Here is a 19,821-nt window from a genome sequence, read left to right on the forward strand (position 1 = left end):
TTTTGTATCTTTGGGGTAAATAGCCAGTAGTGCAATTGCTGGATCATATGGTAGCTCTATTTTCAACTTTTTGAGGAACCTCCATACAGTTTTCCAGAGTGGCTGCACCAGCTTGCATTCCCACCCCTAGGGGTGGTTCTTAACCCATCCTGCTGTCTTACCTTCATCAGATGAGGGGCCCCAAAGCAAATCCTGTCAGTTCTCTTCTTTCAAATCCGACCCTTTTATTCCAGCCTATTGTCGCTCTATCTTTGAAATGGGTTCAGAGAAGCCACTCTCTATCATGTAACGGTCTGGCTAGTGCTGCACAGTGGTGCTTTCAGCAATAATGGGAATGTTCTAGGTCTCTGCTGCCCAGTCTAGCAGCCACGAGCCTGCTTGTGGCCACTGAGCAGCTCGAATGTGGCTGGTGTAACTGGAGGGGTACATTCTGAAATTTTATTGATTTCAATGTAATTCAGTTTGCATTAACTTAAATTTAAAAATCAAATAGCCACTTACCAGACAGTGCAACTCTAGACCGATGCGTTCCAGAAATACTTTCTGGAAGGCATGAACTCACAGCCCTGCCACACACCATCAAAAGCATGAAATGTCTCTCAAACCTCTTGCTTTAGTCTATTCTGTAATGCACACAATGTTTATCTTAAAAGGAAAATGATCTTCCCCTGCATATTTAAGTAAAATGGGGAAGGCACTTCATACTTATTCAGTGTTCACCCAGTTTGAGGAACACGGGCTTTAACAGTGGGGTCCTACTGTGTCCCCTGTCCCATTCAGCTCGTCCTCAAGAGAAGCACTAGAATAATTCTCCCAGACCATGGATCTGATCATGTCACAATAATAGTAATAGTAATGATAATAATGATAAAATATAAATACAATAAATAAAATAATAAATAATATATAATGTGGTGATCCTTAATATATTAAGGAAGTACTGTGTGAATTATGGTGTGAATACCATATTCCAACCCTATACTAAGTTTTTTTTTTCTTCATATTATCTTATTAATTCTTGTGCATAGGATTAGCCCCATTTTACAGACCAGAGTCCTAGGGAGGATAGGCCACTTAGCCCGTCTTACAAAGGTTGCCAGAAGTTGAACCCGAGCAGTGCAGTTTGAGAACTTAAGCTCTAAATGACGGCGTTCCCTCCTTAAACAGCTCTCACGGTTTCTGTTTCTCAGGACAAATCTGAAGTCTTCACGGGTACAGTTAAGGGTCTTTAGTGGACCTGTCCTATCCCTAGTGCCGCATCTCCCCCAGTCCTAAACACGCTCTGCACAATTTTGTCTAGCCACATCATATGCTTGCTTCTCCATGCCCCCAAAGACACTCGTGACTTTTGTGCTCCCGTGCCTCTTCACACCAACCTGTGTATTTCTCTCCCACAGCATTTGCCACAGGTTCACCTAGGTCTCCCCAGCTAAACAAGTTCCTCAAGGGAAGGAGCCACGTGTCCCTCATCTTTGAAACCCGAGCGCCTCACACATAGTAAGCACTCCAGCGAAGTAATGCTTGTTGATGGTGGCTTGCGTTGTTTCCCTTTGCCCATGGTAGTCTTTCTGTTTGGCAAACCCCCTGCTCGCTCTGGGATCCCAAACTGTCTGCCCTCTCCCCGCTCAGGCAGCACTGGGAGAGGTACTTCACGAGGAACATGCCATTTTATGTTCACTCATCAGAGTGTCTGTTTGTCCCACACGATTATAAGCTCCTTGAAGGTAAGACCCACATTTATATGTGTTTTTTTTCCCTCTTAGTTATTCTGGTGGCTAGCACAGCATCTGGCAGAGAATAAAACTCAACGAGATAAATCAGTCTAAATACAGGCCAGTCGGCCCAGACCTTCCTGCATGTCCTTCCCTCTCGTTGCCCGCCTTCCACTTTACTACTTCATTTAACGTAATCCCTCTCTCGGGGGGGTAAATGCAGAGGTGTTCTTCCAGCTGTTTATCCTCTTATTGTTGTCTCCAGCAAAATGTTACTGAACAGAAGTTAAAATTATTGCTTGAAAATCATTAAGAGTGTGTGTAAATTCTCTCTCTCTCTCTCCCTCTTTCAACTGAGAAAACTGTGTTGAGGGTCCTGACAATAACTTTACCAAGTTTGATAGCACAATGTTTGGGCCATAGCATGAGATAATAAATGTAGAATGAATGAATGAATGAATGAATGAATGGGTGGATGGATGGATATTTTTTCTGGCACAATTAAGTCAATGTAAGGAAGAGAAAAGGATATGACTTGAATGGACAAACCTGGACCAAGTGCTTAGCTGAGGACTATGGAAGGCAGAATCCTAAAAAGGTACCAGATTCCAGCCTGGCATCCCCGCCCTCCCCCGAGTGTGGGTGGGGTTGTGACAAAGAAAGGATATCCGTCCTGTTAGTTTAGGGAGATTAGGTTAAAACCTTAAAACGGTGAGATTCTCTTGCTGGCTTCCAGGAACAAAGCGAGCAGTGAAGACGCGAGCTGGCCAGGGGGAGAGAATGGCTTCTGGGAACTGGGGACCTCAGTCCCACAACCACAAGGAACTGAATTCTGCCCACAGCGGGAATGAGCTTGGAAGAGGACCCTGGAGCCTCCGATGAGATCATGGCCTCTGCCGACACCCGGATTACAGCTTTGTGAGACTAGGGCTGAGGATCCTGTTCAACTGTGCCCAGACGCCTAAACCACAGAAACTGTTCAATAATATCTTTGTGTTGTTTTAAGCTGCTAAATTTGCGATAATCTGTTAGGTGGCAACAGAAAACGGAGACAAGGAGTATTTTGTAACAAAGTAACACCATTCGACTCCACATGCCTGTGACATTACAATGACTAATGCTGTTACTAAGTCAAACTCTCCTTGTATTTCATTTGTCTTCCACCAAATCTTTCACTGATGAAGCCCTGCCCATCAGATACACGTGGCTTTCAGCACCAGTTTCTCTTTCTGAGGTTTGTTTAGCTAGCTCTCCAACTACAGCACCGGAAGCAGTGATAGAAACTACCCCGATCACGAGATCTGGGTAAACATTTCTTTTTTGAGCCCGGAAAGCCATTTGCTCAGCCGTCGGCTGGCATTTGGAGTTATACGCTTTCACCAATACCAAATATACCCTCAAAATAAGTGCTAGTAAGAATGACAGAAGCTGAGCTGTTTTAGTTCGGAGACTTGGCTCAGAGGCACTGAATCAAAGGTTGCAGCCGAAGTGGGAAAGAGACCCTCTCGTAAGTGATTGTTCTTCTGATGCCAACTGGAACCACCTAGGCGAAGGCTGGTGGAAGTGACAGGAACCGTGTACAAAGCTCGCCCAGTTTTGAGCCTGACCTTCAACTGCACACAGCACAGTTACCTCGAGCAGAAATCCAACAAGACAAGGATTTCCGCCTCTCCCTTCTCCCCGGGTTCTCTCTGGACGAGAATCCAGTCTGGGCCCGACTTTTCTCTTTTTCAATATCTGCCCACACAAATACCAACTCCAGAATTTTAACTAGGGGAGTTTCCATGAGAATGGAAGCAACACACGCAGAGGGGTGGTGGCGGCCGAACGGGCACAGGACCTGGACAGAGGCCACCAGCCACTTGCACTCAACTGCTTTCAGGAAGCCAGGTTGGCAGCAGGTCACGAGGCAAGGGAGATGCATGGGGGCCCTGCTTCAGGGAGACTCTGCCTCCTTACCACCTCCCCCACCACCATGCCCAGCTGGATAAAACTCTTTGTGTGAACTTTCTCTTGACTTACCCTATAGAATTCTGGTGGCCCAGAGATGCATCTCGCTAGCTGGTACTCTCAACTCATATTCCATGTGACCCAAAACACACTGAATAAAAGGGAGTTTAGGAGATGCTAGAGAGTTTTAAAGAGGTCTGTGGACTGCAATAACCACAGTTGTGAACAGAGAGAAATACAGGTAAGTGAGCTGAATAATGCATGAGTTCGGGGGTGAACAACTTAATCAAGGAGCAGTGAATCTTTCCATCTCATTGTAAAGGGACAAAACTGTAGATCATGAAATGGCACAGGACTCTGATACACGTTAAGTTCTACTAACTGAAATTATAGCCTGGGATGATTTTTAGGAATTGAAGTAATGAATGGTGACCTGCATTTATAGAAGCTGGCTAATCTGAGGGCTGTCGATCGCGAAGGATGCCCACACCCTGAAAACATGTCTGCTAGATCAATGATCAAAACCTTCCTCTCGAGTATATGAAAGATAGGATTACCACCATCTTGCAGGCTGTGTATCAAAAATTAAAGAAACCAGAAGGATCTGGATAAATCCACTGGTCTAGAGAGTATGGGCCAAGAACTGATTACTGGTTCTCTGTTCTCAGTTTTTATCTTTTTTTTAAGAGGACGTCTCTTTCTTTTTTTTTTAAAATTTTATTTATTTGTCAGAGAGAGAGAGAAAAGGCATGACTGGGAGGAGGGGCAGAAGGAGAGGGTGAAGCAGGCTCCCCGCTGAGCAAGGAGCCCGACACAGGACTCGATCCCAGGACCCTGGGATCATGACCTGAGCAGAAGGCAGATGCTCAACTGACTGAGCCACTCAGGTGTCCCGAGGACCTTTCTATCCAGGGTTTCTTCGACTGAATTCTGTGAACTCACAAGTGAGGTCACGGGTAGCAATGCCAGATGGAAAACATCAAACCCTGATTGAAAATTGGGCACATAGCAGACCAGCCGTTGCTCCTCCAGACCCGTGGGACCAGGTCCTATTTGTCTTTGTGCTCCGGAAACTTAGCTCAGAGGATGCCACATGGCGATCTACTTACAAATATTTGTTGAGCTGAACTCAGTGCACTCTCTACCTGTCTGTAATGCAGAAAAGATCACAGCTCTCAAGTTGCACCATCTTTCTGGAGAACGTGGGTCACGGTGGCATCCAGTGAGCCCACCCCAGCCCAGAGCTACAAGACACACCTGTAAAAGGGGTACTGAGCGGGATGAAAATGCTGTCCTTGCTCTCACCCACCTCAGTCATCCCTGCTTCTCACTCAGATTAAGCAGCAGGGGTAAGAGAAAGCATCCTCTCTCATCACACGGTTTCCTATTTGGAGCTGTCCAAAACCATTGGCTTATGGAGTCTTGGCAGCCTCCCTCCCCAGACCCCAGAAGCTTCTGCAGGCTGCCATTCCGCTGGGCCTTTGACATGGTGAAAATGCAGCTTTTAGAGAGGGCCAGGTGTGGGTCCCAACCCTGCATCCGGGATCCCCCCAGGGGACAGGTGGCCCTGTCGGTGACTCACCGCGCATCCAGAAACCGGGAGCGTAGGATCATGACGGCCTCGCATGTGCTCTGCTTGAGCTGCATCTGGATGGAGCTGAACTTGCGGTGAATGATGCTGACCATCCGCTCGATCTCCTTTGGGGAGATGGGCCTGGTCCGGCTCTGCTCCCGCAGGAGGTTCATCACGTGGGTGGTAAACTCGTTGCATGCCTGGAACGGCAGGACAGTAAACACCGGCGCGTGTGGAGGGTCCGGGCCTAGACGGAGGGCCGCGTGGACTTTTCTAGAGACTCGTACACGTGGAGACAACTCAGCTAGTCTGTGGGGGTTTTGTCACATCAGAGGGATAAAATAAATGACTGGCCTAGAAATACCTTTCATCCTGTTTGACTCTAACTTTGGCCACGATTGAGATTTTTCTAAAGGGTAAAGAGAAATCTTAATCATTTTGTTTTCATGTATTTTAATACAGTGAAAGGTTGGGACCATGAATCCTAGTATAAAATACACCCCACGACCCTTTACCCCAATGTTAACAGCTGAAGAGAGTTTGGGGTCAGATACGGCACAAACTTCTACCTTGCTCATTATCTCTGATATATTAGAACCTCCACATGTCCAGTTTTGGGATGTGTCAACAGCCCAAAAGACGGAATCATGAAATTAAAAGCTAATTCTTCGGGAAGATTTCTCATCCACCTATTTCTCCTTTCAGTTTTATTACCAGAATTCCCTCCTCTGCTGGCCTCCTGAAGACCCACTATATCCACAACACAAGTTGGAATCTGTCCTCAGAGGCCTTGTAGAAATAGGATCAACACATGATGGAGAGAATTCAGGAGCCATCCCTGCAGAAAGGAAACCTCTCCAGTTAGACCCACATACCATCAGCTCCGGAGGTGGGTGAGGTTAAAGATCGCTTTGCCCCCCTCCTTATTTTCCAGGTGCGTAAACTGTGGCCCAGGCAGAGGAGGGCCTTTTTCCTAAGGCCCACGGCAAAAAGGGAGCAGTCGAGCCAGGACCTGAACACTTCTTATTGCAAGCTGGGGACTTCTGTCCTTTCCCAGAACCCAAACTTGCTCCTGTGCACACCACTGGCCTTCCTTGTGGTGACTATTACTTAACATTTGAAGTCTGCTTTCCTTAGTGGAGCCCACAAATGGAAATATCTATTCACGGGCTAACCTACAGTAATGTTATAAGACTATATTAGATTTGTAACGGAACAGGCAAGATGGTCTTTGACAGTCGAAGAACTAGGGACTCAAAGGGCTCCAACTTAATATCAACACCAGAAACACACTCATTAACAATAACACTGCATTTACAGCACAAAGCCTCTCCTATCTGTCAAGAATGCAGGAACAATGACGCATTCACTCCTCATTTCTCTAAGAAATCCTTCGAGGTTGGTCGGCCGAAGATACCTCGGCAGACACATCCACCGGGCTGCGTCTACACTGGGGACTGGGAGCCCTGGTCTTCGAGCCCGCCTCCATGAGTGTCTAGGCAAAGCCTTTCGCCACTCGGTGCCTCATTTTATACGTCGGAGGGATTGGGTTCAATCATTCCTACCCCTGAGCAAGGCCAGCAGCCGCCATGGTCTTGTACAGCGACCTGCGAATGAAGCGAATTGTGTCACGGACACAGTAGAGTGGGCAAGAGGGGCCTGGACGGCCTGCATACAGACGCTGTCTCTGGGACTCACTTTGCTGTGGGATCTTGGACAGTTACCTAACCTCTCTGGGACTTGTCTTCCTTATTTGTGAAACATGGGGGGCAGCACCCACCTCAAAGGGTATGGTAAGGGTCAGAGGAGTTACTGGGTGCGTGTCTGGCCGTGTAAGGATATATCCGGCACCAGCTTCCCTCTTGGTAAAAAGAAACAGGGTCATGATTACCTTCTTTCTCCTCCGCAGGCCCATGCTGAAGATAAACCCAGAGATCAGGTCCATCTAGCATTCTGCTCTCCACCAAGAAAATTTCTATATCAACACCAGATCTGTATGATAAGCTTCTTCCCTGCCGACCCACCCCCCCCCACTTGTAAACAAAGGGAAGGACATAAGACGTGGCATCGAGTAGATTCTAAGAGGCCACGGGGTGGGGAGTGCAGAGTTAGGCACAGAGCAAGCATCCCGACCAGCTCCGTGGGCAAATGCGGCCCCTCGCTGGCCTGCAACCTCCTCACCTGGTGGGGGCTCCAACAGGGGAGGGGCTGGATGAGAGGGGGCATTGTCAAGTGCACTCCTCTCCGCTGGGAAGCCCCAGTGCTGGGCTAATAATAACGTGCGTCATCACAGGGAATAAAAATACTCACAATATCTGATGTTTATTCAAGACATTTTATCCTGGAGCCCTTTCTGCTCTGCCATAAACAGACAGTAGGGTCTTTTCACCCACTGCTGAGGTGGGAACAAGGCAGCTGCTGAACAGTTGCTCAGGAACACACAACAGAGAGTGGAGACCAGTTCCAAGTCCATTTCAGACAGGACATAACGATCCAGGTTTTTCCAGGAACGACCCACACCACGTCCTCCTCAGGTCCCACAAGCTTGCGGCTGTGGAAGCCAGGCTGCCTCTGTTAGGTCAGGCGTTCCCAATACGACAGTGATGGGGATAATTGGGGTGACAACTGCTAATTAAAGGGAACCCTCACAGGCTGGAATTTCTGAGATGGGAGAGGAGGGCAGGGGGTGGAGAGCCTCTGCTGTGGACAGTCATAAAGGCAGTCATTTTCTCTGGTTAGCCCGTCTTCTTCCCTTCCTCCTTCAAACTGGATTTGGTGCCAATCTCAGCAAAGAACGTAACTGGGATTTAGGATTCCCCTAGCCATGAACCAACTAACCCGGCCCGGTTCAGCCCTACAGATTTAGCCTCACCCAGGCCCCAGCAGCATTACTTATCAAAGCTGGAGAACCCTGCAAAGCCACAAGAGCAGCCGTTTTTTAAATGACACTTGGAACAAAATTTAGCCTTCTGACATCACGGTTTTATCTATTAGAAGATACCAGCTCTTAAATACCTTACTACCTCCATGATCTGCTGGAAAAGCGCTTTACCAACACCCTTTACTGTAATAAAATAATTTCTTTCCTTTCTTTCTAATGAAAATCTCTAGAAGCTTTCTTTATTTAATAACCTCAGGGTGAAACAATGGCTGATTCAGATAGGTGGTTCTTTTTTTTTTTTTTTTTAAGGGATGGGGTTGAGGAGGGCCATGATACCTAATTAGCAGAAAGCTAATTGATGGTCTAGTTACCTATCACCACCATACTAAAAATGTTTTAAAATGAAGAAAAATAACAGAGTGAACCATTAATAGCCAATTTGGCAACTTCATTCATCCAACTAGTAAAGTAGAGAGCAACGTTTTTACTTTACTAAGGTATCCTGATTTTATTTTTTAAAGATTTCATTTATTTATTTTTAGAGAGAGAGAAAGAGAGAGCTTGAGTGGGGGGGGAGGGGCAGGGGGAGAGAATCTCAAGCAGACTCTCCACTAGCATGAAACCTGGTGCAGGGCTCGATCTCATGACCTGAGCCGAATTCAAGAGTCGGATGCTTAGCCGACTGAGTACCCAGGTGCCCCTGAGGTTTTCTGATCTTAAAAAAGCTCCCACAAGGAACGGTCACAGAAAAATGAAGAAGATCTATCTCCCAGACGTACTAGCTAGGATCTTAATGGCCTAATTTCCCTACAGTCCATTATTTACTATAATTAACAATATAACTAACACTAATAAATTATGAAGTGCCCAAAGTGTATTAAATAGGATTCAGTTCTTACCCAGAAAGTGTCCATATAACTAAGGAAATGATTTTTTTGGGTATTTTTAAGAATAAGAGATACAGACGACTAAGCCCCCCCCCCCCCACTTAATGTAATTTGTTCTGTACTTATGGGAGTTTTTCCTTAAGTTTCTGGTTTCCAACCTCTTTATTATTTAAAGCAGGTAGATAGCCATGAGAAGTTTCTGAAGGAGAATATTATTACCCCTAGACTCTCTCGTCCACGGAAGTAACAGAAGACAAGCTGACTCCTTAACTGCCTACACAAGTCCACACTCTCTCTGTATGGAGTGCAACTAGTCAGGTGGTGTTCCAATAAGAGCCCTTGGACTAAGTGTCAGAAACTGGATTCCAGGGCCACCCCTGTCCCTCACTGGACGTGTGACCCACATACACAACGTAAGCCCTCTGATCTCCATCTCCTCACCTGTGTCAAAATGGAGAGGCTGACCATGCCTGTCCTGGGTACCCAACCACAAAATGACCTTGAGCAACAAGTGCAATTGGCAGAAGTTAGCAGTCAGTTCTTCTACGTTGCTGACAACCTGAGCTAAGAACAGAGCCAGTTTTCAGCAGCTACCAGGCTAACATCCATCCCAGTTAAGGGTTTAATGGGGGGGGTGGAGGGGAAGGCCACACTCTGGGCTCTTCTTGTACCCCTGGAGTGTGGTGAGTTAACCTGGATGCCAAGTCTAGGCTTAGTCTTGAAGGTAAGGTAGGAGCAGCACTGAGTAGGGAGAACTCAAGAGGCCAGCTAGGAACCTTTATAGGAAATGTCCCCCTCTGTCTTCCCAAGCTATCCCATAAGTTAGGGCTGACTGAACTCTAACGTGATGGATCAGGTTACAAAAACTTCAGGGATCAGCCAGCTCTCTGGGCTCAGCATCCCCTGAGACCTCAGGAAGTGTCTACATGAGCCAACACTGTGGTAAGAACGTTTGCTCTTTCCTGAGAGGGCGAAAGGCAGTGACTCACAGGTTCTACTATAAGATCGCTGCTATTCTCCTCCCCTCAAACCCTCCCTACGCCTATCTGATGGTTGAGTTGCACCATGCTTGGCTGCAAGCTTCACAGCAATCCGCCCCCGCCATAAAAGAAGGGACTTGGTAGAAATCCATTTCGAAGGTAGATAGGAGTGAGATAATGAAACTCTCTTCACTTTAAATTTTAAAATACCCATTTCTATTTTAAAATTTAAATTTTCTATTAGGTTTGCATTTGCCTTCTATCTAGACAGTCGTAAGTGGACTAGAGAGGGTCTTCTGCCTTTGCTTTTTCTCCCTCTTCTTTTGTGACTCTTAAAAAAGAATAGGAAACCAGAAAGCTAAGAATTCAAGGAAAGTAAGTTAACTGTAGAACTTCAGGATAATGTTGCATCCAACAAGGTGGTAACAAACATATCTGTCACCTATTGATGGAAGAAAGGCTGATATAAGGGACTCCTATTAAAGGAGTATTGCTCATACAGACCCGAGGAAGTAGAACTGATATGTAAAGTCCCGTGTGCGTGTGTGTATGTGTGTGGAGGGGGAGGGCCTCTTGGAGAGAGCAGCTCTGTTATAATTAGAGTACCTTATATTTATATACTGCTTTGTAATTTAAAGCCTTCCTTATGCTCTTCTTCATACGGTTTTTATGGTCCTGTGATATCCCTGACTCCAAATCTACAGCTCTTTGCCATACATCACCAGCTTTTGGGTAAGACTATGTGGACCACTGTGCCCCGCAGACCATCGGTAGAGTGTCAGGATTAGAATCCAACTTTGTTGACGACAGGGGTTCCCTGAGCCCTTCTCTACTCTTCTTATGGAGGGAGGTGAGCATCGCATTCCGTATCATATATCAAATGAACATGTTTGATTCTCACTTGAGCTGAATCTGGGTACAGCAAGTGACTTTAAGGCCAAGTTTTAGTATCTTTTCCCACCGGGTTCCATGAGTACCGGGAAGATGAGGAATCTTCCACAATAAGGAACAAAAGAAGGCCGTACGAGTCAACCAACCTCCCTGCAGGTCAGGTGGTGACGGCTAATGACCTCTTTTACCCCATGAGACCTGGGCTACAGGCCATGGGCAAATATTCCAGAGCCCCCACTTGAACATTTCTTATATTGACTATTAACGTTTCCTGAGATCATCACTTACAACTTAAGTTTTTAAAATGCCTTTACGGCCAGTCTGCCTGGGTTTTTAACAGGGGACACTGAGGACTCGGCGGCCTCCAGTCCGGCCAGGGGCTCGGTGCAGAAATGCAGAGGCTGGCCCTTGGGGCTCTGCAACCCCCCGAGGCCCATGGCTCTTCACCCTCCCTCCTAAAGGGCCGGGGTGCCCGACGCCCCCATGGCCGCGGTTACCTGCTCGTACTTCTCCAGCTCCGTGTGGTAGATCTGTCTGATCTGGGACAGCTTGGCTCTGTAGTCAGAGTGCTCCACTGAGTTGTCGGAGCCCGCGCCCCCCGAAGCTGCTGCTGCCGCTGCTGCTGCTGCTGAGCCACCACCCTTCTCGGGGCCCGCCACCCCCTCGGCCAGCAGCATGTTGTCCAGTCGCATCAGCTGGGGGTCTGTCGGCTCCTCCTCCTGGGCTCCCCGGATACTCAAGACTGCAGGGGGACACAGCAGAGGGGAGGGTCAATGGCACCCCACGCAAGCAAGTGAAGAAAGCCGAAAAGCAATGTCGTACCGGTACAGCGAATCACCAAGGTGCTTGCAACGTGGCAGGTGCAGAAGGGGCAAAGGACCAGGCCAGGGGGACCAGGAGGGGGAGAGAACGCAAGGAGAGGCTTGCTTTGTTCCAGAATGATGCTCCACTTATGAGAGCTACCCAGAACGGTCCAATTCATGGAGGCAGAAAGTAGAGGGGAGCGGGGCGGGGGCTGGGAGTCAGTGTTTCATGGGGACAGAGTTTCCCAAAGGCAAGAGGGATGGTGAGTGCATTTAACGTCGCTGAACTGTATCCTGGGCACTGAAAAACGGGTAAAATGATAACTCGTGTCCATGTAGATGTTACCACAAGAAATTTCAGAAGTACAAAAAATTAATTATAGCGGAAGACAATTTTCACGTTCATCCCCAAACTGCCAAATTTTTAATTCAAGGCAAGACAGTTCCTTCTTCGTCTCTAATTTTAGATTTTGTGAATTTGCGGTTTTACACTCATTGACTTTATACTATTTGATCGGCCTAAATTTTCAATTCCAAAATAACCTAAGCCACATAAATCCAGTCGTTTTGGACTAGAATCTTGAGACCTTTCCCCAAGACCAGCAGGGAGAGTACAGAAGTTTAAAACAGCAAGAAGATATATGTCAATTATTCTTCAAGAAAAAATAAAATAAAATAAGAAAATAAAACAGCAGGAAGACAGACTGGCCCTCAAGTAGGTATGTTTCTCTCTGGACACTGAGATCTCTTCATTCCAGGTGACGACTGTCCTGTTGGAAACCAGGGGGAGGCCCATTGGACAAGCTGTTTCAGGCATTCAGAGAAACCAGATAGGATGGAGGAGGCTCAGATCAATGAAAGGGCTGCTTTTTATTAAAACACCATGGCCATTTGGGTGGGGGGAGGGGGTTGGGACTGAAAGAGATCAAGTGTTTTAGTAAAATCAGCAGAAGAGCTAGGCAGTCTCCTTTTACTACCGTCTTACAACCTGCCATAAAATAAATCACTCATCTAAACCCAGTTTAGCTGTCAGCAGTCAAGCCTTTGTTGAGAGGGAACATGAGAAGAATTTTCAATTAAAAAAAAAGTGAAAAAAATTTGGGGGTAAGGTAGGAAAGGAGGGAAGTGATTCCAGGCAGAGGAGAAGGAGCCATGGATGGGGTTGGGGCCATGACAGGCACTTTGTGGCCTGATGCATACATGAGTGCTGGAACAATCAGAGAATCAAGAGCTGCTTCCAGGTGGGGTGCATCTGGGGAGCCCCGGGAGGTGGTGCCTGTTCTAGTTGTCTCCTGAGCCCTAGCAGGACAGCCCCGGGGTGGGCGGGGGGTGGGGGGGGGAACCGGGAAGGTGGCTATGAGCTCGATACGAGGGACGCAGAGATGTTCGGGGCATCCCATCACGTATAATACCAGCATAACCACATGCTCCTGGCTTCTGTCAGGCACGACAAGAACCAACCTCGAGCGGTGTTCAGAAGGCAATCCCAAGTCCTGTGCTGCATGGAACCCTGCAGTATGGCTTTCATGAAACAGGAGACAGTCAAATGGCCCGCTGAGCCACGTGGCTCAGGAGTGGCAGCAAGGAGCAGAGGTTTAAAGGCACCGGGGAGAAAAGCAGTGAAGTGAGGATAGAGAAGGGTAGGGCAGATTCGGGGAGGGTGGCTAGCTGGGGAGGAAAGAAGGAAGCCCTCCTCTGTACACAAACCCTGAACACCTCTGGACTCAGGCTCCTCTCCTCTCACACCTGAGTCTGGGATATTTTGCTGCACGAAAATAAAATCGCCATATCAGTGACGGCCTTGTGGAGGTTTGTGTTGTGGGCATCTTTCCAGTGAAATCCTTCTTTTGTAGTTCCAGGAGACGAATTGGGACATTGCCCCTTGGACTGGCCTTTGAATAACATTCAGTCCTGTTATTCTGTGCCTTGGATTCATTTACCCAAACCTCCGAAGTCCTCTGAAGAACCTATCGCCACTCACAGAGATTTCCTTAAGAAAATAATTCAACGCTCTACCCATTTCCTGAATTAGAGACCTTTCCAGTCCCTAAAAGTGCAGAAAAGAATGGGACCACCTGAGCACCTGGCGGTGGAGCCCAGAATTCCTCACCTCTACAGGTGATAGCATTTGTGTGTGGGGTCTTATGGGGGTTTCTCTACTGAATTTCATTTAGCAGGTTTTAATTGCTTTATCAACAAAAACATTTATGGGCCATTTAAAAGATTCACCTCCGGGCTATTCTTAATAAACAAATGTAATTGTTCCACTTTAGATTGGTCATTAAATAAATTGTGCAAAATCCTACTCTCCAACCCACTCTACTGAATCTCTCTTTGGCCTCCAGAAGAGGCCAAAGACTCTAGGAGAGCAGTCTCCAAAGCTGACAGTGGTAATGCCTCCTAGTGGGTCCTCCTGGTCCTTCCATAACCAATCTGTCATGCACGTGAAAGATCTTATATTAATTTCTGGTCTCAACAAAGGTAGCAAAGAGAAAGAGAGCAATGTCATCCTAATGCTCAGGACTTGCCCCCCTAGGGCTAGCCTACAACCTGTCCGCCCCAGATGATGGCAAGGATCCTCAGCCCGTGTACCCAGGACTGCCCCGCTCACTCCGCCAACTTATTCCTCCAGCAAAGTTCCATTCATTCTGAGAGAAGTAGGAGAAGCAGAGATAGGCATCCACACACCACAGTGCTGGTCCCAGTTCCCTCCAGGTACTAGGCGGGTAACCATGGGCAGGTTACTACCACCGATATTTACTTCTGAGAATATTTCCCCCTTCCAGACCCACACAGTTCACCTACACCTCTGCTCAACATTTCCTTTTCAACAATCAGTGGGATGCACAGACTATCCACACAAACTCTGCACACCTACCTAAGTAACATTTTGCTGGGCTTGAAATCTAACTGGTTTTAAATAAAATAAGGAAGAAAATTGCTAAGACTAGCAAAGGATGCTGAAAGGTATCACTGCAGGCCCCTCACCACCAAGGAAACTTTAGGACAGTCACACAGCGCAAAGCACTCACCTACACGGACTCTTCTCCCCCCGCCCAGGTATAAAGGATACATTTAGTCGAGGAGAAAAAAAAAATAGTGCGAGTGTTAGCACTCCACTTAGCTTTTATATCATTTTATGAATCCTGTAAACAAATACTCTTCAAAAAGAAATTTAGATTTAATAAGATTTAATAAAATTGGTTTCCAAATGTGGCTAATAAGAAATTGGTATGATAGAATTCAATGCACCTTAACGTATACATTGCTTGCATTTATACTCAGAGTTCAGGACACATAAATGGGTCCCAAACCAGAGATCCGATGAAAAGAAAAGAACATAAAGATGGGGGGTGGGGGTGGGGGAGAAGCAGTCCTCTTCAAATTACACTCTTTAAATTATACTGAAATCATTATGAAAAGAAAAAAATTCAGAGTATGTGTCAGAATCCCCCGCCATTTATAATATATATACACGTGATATATATCATGTGTACGTATATAATGTGTGTGTATATACAATGTATATACATAATGTGTGTCCACATACATATGTAACGTGTACATATAACATGTATATATGGGATATATATATAGTGTCCGTATACATACAGGAACTATATAAACAGTATAAACGAGAACATCGTCTACTTCACATAGAAGATTCTGGTTCTGATGGCCTTGGGCTGTGTCTGTGCACTTGCAGGAGGCATGGATGGACCAATAAACTGCCTGCACTTCATTTCCACCCAGAAGGATAATCCGTGTGAACCATTATAAAAACGGGTGTTGGGATTCATGGATACGGAAACTGTTCGGCGAGTCATTTAAAAAAAAAAATCCCTCCGACATTAAATAAGTAAATGAAAAGGGTGATAGGTCTAAGCAGAACTGATGCTACCTATTTACTGCTTGAAGCCAGCACTCTGGTGTGTAGGAGACAAAATGATTATTTAAAAGCTCCTTTTTATCTCTGTGGCACCATGCAAGACTCAAATGAACCTTTCGCCAGGACACCAGAGATGTTAACACTCATCCTCCAAGATCCAATTTCAACCAGCGGAGCTGTTACCTAATCCAGCAACCATCACAAGTGATCAGGTTTCTGCTTCCTTGACGGGCGCCCTGCGCTCTCCCCTCCCCCGGCTCCCCAGTCCAGCAGCTTCTCCTGAGCCAGGTTTTAAAGGGCCAAGTCCCCGGTTTAGCCCGTGTGCACAGGGTCTTAGCAGTCGGGAGTCGGGTCTGGACACGTCCGCTGCCAGAGAACGTAATCAGGTGCAGTGGGCTCGCTATTCAGAGGGGTTGCCCAACGAGGTGCTTAACCCTTCTGGTGATGACTGTCAAAGGAGGAGTCTACTCCTCACAGATCTACCCCCTCGTGTCTGAGGCCAGTCAAGGCAGGTGAGTGATTTATGTAGAAACTGTCACAGCCCTTTGAAAAGCATCTGCTGTCACATCCACCTGGCTGCCATGGCCGGTAGGGGTGTGTGTGTGTGTGTGTGTGTGTGTGTGTGTGTGTGTTAATTCTTTGGTCAAACTCCCAAGATAAGGAGACGGTCACAGCCCTGTCGGAGCTGCTCTCACAACTGGTCTCCTGCTGTTTCTTCTTTCTTTATTTCTCTTCAGAGAAGGAGAAAAACAAACCAAACCCAAAGGCATATTCAAGATCTTGGCAGGAGGGCTGTGGGCTGCTTGTTTTGTCTTTGCCTGAACAACACGGACCCCGAGCAGCTCCAGCCAAGGCCCACTAGAGGGCACTCTTTCTTCACCGAGGACGGGTGCTGCTTCCTAGGAAGGGTCCGGCGGTTTCCAGTCCCCAGGTTAGCAGTGGGCAAGATGTCCCTGCTTAGATGCAACTTCCACTGGGGGGCAGGCGTGGGGGGAGGAGGGCAGATCTAGAGAGAGGGTTGTCTTCAGACTTGGACAGTAGTCCAGGGACCCAAAGGTGGGCTGAGGGACAGAAATATTTGTAGAGATAGAGACAAGAGGGGTGTGGGGGGGTAGATAGAGAGAGAGAATAGAGACAGACAGGTGGTTTGAGAAAGAGCACGAGGTGGTCTCCCCAGGGTGGATGCCCTCACACTCTCTGGCCAATGTCTTTGCTTGACTGGAAGGCAGGAGACTTAACCCCCACGCAGGGTGTTCTACTGTCCATGGGCTAGTCTTCACGACCCATGACCTGGAGAACAGTCAGGAGAGAGGAACTCTCCCGGCCTCACCCCAAGACTTCTCTGCCGTCTCCCAGTGGGTCAGAGCTTTGGAGAAAAGTGTGGGATGCAAATACATTGTGCCTGCCTTTTTAGAAATACAGGCAATTCCTTGCCTCCTGAAAACATCACAGTCACCCCTTTCATTTGTTCATAAAGTATTTGCATGCACTGAACTGTATCACCTTATAAAACATGAAGGCCAAACTTGATAGCAGATGATTCAAGATGACAAAGGCAAGGTAACAACAAAGTAACTTTCCCCATCAAAGCAAATGGGACACAGCCAAGACTAGAATATAGGTCTTAGACACTTTACTCCTGACAACATTAGGGTTCTGATTCTTTCACAAAGGGTGGCTAAGTGGATGTGACATCGATGCGGGGGAGGGGGTGGTGTGTGCGCACACACACAATGTCTTTCGATGCACAGAAGACGAGAAGACAAGAGATGAGGTAGGGAAGGGAGGAAGGTCTTTCACTGACTTCTTAGTTTCTTTACATTCCTCCAACTCGGATCCTCTTCAGTTACCTCTTTCTGCCAATGGCCCCAGAACAGTTTGAGCCACTGGGCCGCGTGACAGAGTGCCCTCTTCCCTCTCAGCCACAGAAATCCACTTACCACAGTCCTATCCTATTTCAGATCTCAGCTCAGCACTCTCCTCCCTGAAACCTAACCTAGTAACAGCCCCAGATGAACTCCCTCACCTCGGAGCCACCAGAACCCGCACTGTCTACACCGCAGCCACGGGGCATCTCAGAACACCTCAGGTCACACCTGCCAGGCTGCCAGCAAGGCTGTGAGCTCCTGAAAGGCGGTGAGGACCTGTCCTGCATCTGTGGATTCCCCAGGTGGCCTCCCGGAGCCTCCGGCACTAAGCGCCTATTCAAGCATTTCTTAATATGTAAAAAGAGTGAAGGAGGGAAAGATGGGGATGGTGTGACCCAAAGCCCTCGACCTCACCTTAGGGAGGCAGCGGGTCCCCGTGAGCCCCTTCCCCTAGAGGCCAGTGACAGGCTGGACCCTGGCCAGCACGCTTTACTGGATAGAAGGCCTTCTCCTCTGCCACCTCTGTCATACCCACCTCAAAAATCGGCCTTTTCATATCTGACAATTCCAAACAGGCAAATCTACGCAGGACCCATAGCCTGGGGGCGTCCCCAGAAAGCCAACATTCTCCATGGTGAAGGCTCCGGGTGCTGTGGAGAGTTTGGCGCGTGACCTACCGGTACCCGGGAAGAATTCTTGGAAGGCCTGACAGCAGCCCCCAGGGAGGGGGCCGTACACAGGATGCTGACCACCAGTGAGCCCTCTGAGGAATGCTCAGACCGCGTACATTACTGACCAAGCACCTGTCAGGTGCCAGGAACCAGGTGGGTGCTGGGATTTCCAAGAAGAACCGGCCACGGGCTCTGGCTTCATGAAGCCCATGGGTTATCCTCCTCTGGGCCCTCTCACAAAGGATGCCAACAGCCTTGAGGCCTGTGGTGGGCGCAGAAAGTTGCCAGGGTAGGTGGCTGGCACCCAAAAACTCTCCGACACACACCTTCTTCCCCTTCCTCCAGGTTCTTTCTGTTTCCCACAAGCCCAAACACACCCACAAACCAGAAACTCTTCAGCTCGTGCTGAGAAACGACTATGACATAATTTGATTCTTCGACACCAAAGGGGGGACCGCGGTCTCGTGAGTGGCTTGAGGCTCAGGCTAGTGCATCCCGACGCTCTTCACTCCTAATTCTTAACCCCTTGTTGGTTTCATGGAAAAGCCTATTTTTAAAAAAAGATTTTATTTATTTATTTGAGAGAGAGAGAGAGAGAGAACAGGTGGGGAGAGGGACAGAGAGAGAGGGAGAAGCAGGCTTCCCGCTGAGCAGGGAGCCCGATGCGGGGCTTGATCCCAGGACCCTGGAACCATGACCTGAGCCAAAGGCAGACACTTAACCGACTGAGCCACCCAGGCGCCCCAGAAAAGTTTATTTTTGTGTGTCTTTAAGAGTTTGTCTGTCAAACAAATGGAAAGGATGAACAATTCAATGCCCTGCATGTTCTAGACCAGAAGGGCTACGGGTCAGTGCTTCTGGTTAGCACGGGGAAACAGCAGCCAGGGGAGGTTAAGACCCTCCAGGCCCCGGTGCTGATGCCTGACACTGCAGTTGGCCTGGGGCCGGCTTGTCGGATGAGAAATCCAAGCTCCTGAAATCTTCAGGTGTTGGAAACCATGCTGGGACTCCGTGCTGTCCGGGTCTCAGCCCTTCAGAAGCTCGGGGGCTTGAAGGCAGGACCCCAAGTCTGGGGTCTCTTTAAGGGCCACCATGGATTGAACTATGAAAATAAGATGTCCTGGAGGCCTTTCACCTTTCCTTTTGGGTTGTTAGGCAGGTAGGCCAAGCAAGGGGACATAAGGGCATGAGTCAATCAGCAGCAAGATTTTGAGATTCCTCAAGTACATCGTCCCACAAATACTTACTGAGCATTTCCCATGGTGCCAGGCACAGTGCTGGGCTTCAAAAGAAAATGAGATGCCCTCACTCTCTTCACATGTAGCCAACAGCCACCAAATGTGCAGAGCCTTTTGTGAGGGTTTCGGGTGGGGGTGAAAATAAAATTATATGACACTCTTGAGATGATTTTAAAGTTTGTTTGTTTTTTTGGTTTATGTTTTCGGGTTTTCTTTAGAGAAACACATCATGCCTTTCTTGTCATCTCTCTCCTCTGGGCTTAAGGCTTCGGCGGCTCCGGTCACATGCATTCTCTCCTTCTCCAGCGACGCTTGGGCACCAATCCCATTCACACGTCCCCTGCTTGGCACGCCGAGCCTCCCTGGGCCAACTGGCAGAAGGGAGGCTCATGTGCCGGGCAGCAGGCTCCTGCCTTTCTGGATGGGTGCCGGCCACCTGGGCGAGGGGCTTTGGTCCTTAATAGCTCAAGCCTGGACT

The 19,821-nt window shown here is 47.9% G+C and overlaps 1 protein-coding gene across 2 annotated transcripts in view; it reads right to left on the bottom strand.

Moving 5' to 3' along the window:
• Positions 1 to 19,821, bottom strand: part of PBX1 (PBX homeobox 1) — a 260,589-nt gene that overhangs the window by 46,737 nt on the left and 194,031 nt on the right. For both annotated transcript variants that reach the window (XM_081825228.1, XM_081825229.1), the window contains 2 exons: positions 11,372 to 11,616; positions 5,245 to 5,435 (listed from right to left, as the gene is read on the bottom strand). In XM_081825228.1, coding sequence (XP_081681354.1) covers positions 5,245 to 5,435; positions 11,372 to 11,616 — 436 coding nt within the window. The remainder of the gene's footprint in view (positions 1 to 5,244; positions 5,436 to 11,371; positions 11,617 to 19,821) is intronic.

This window comes from Leptonychotes weddellii, chromosome 6 (assembly GCF_054177405.1).
Source record: "Leptonychotes weddellii isolate Sample4059 chromosome 6, ASM5417740v2, whole genome shotgun sequence".
Lineage (NCBI taxonomy): Eukaryota > Metazoa > Chordata > Mammalia > Carnivora > Phocidae > Leptonychotes > Leptonychotes weddellii.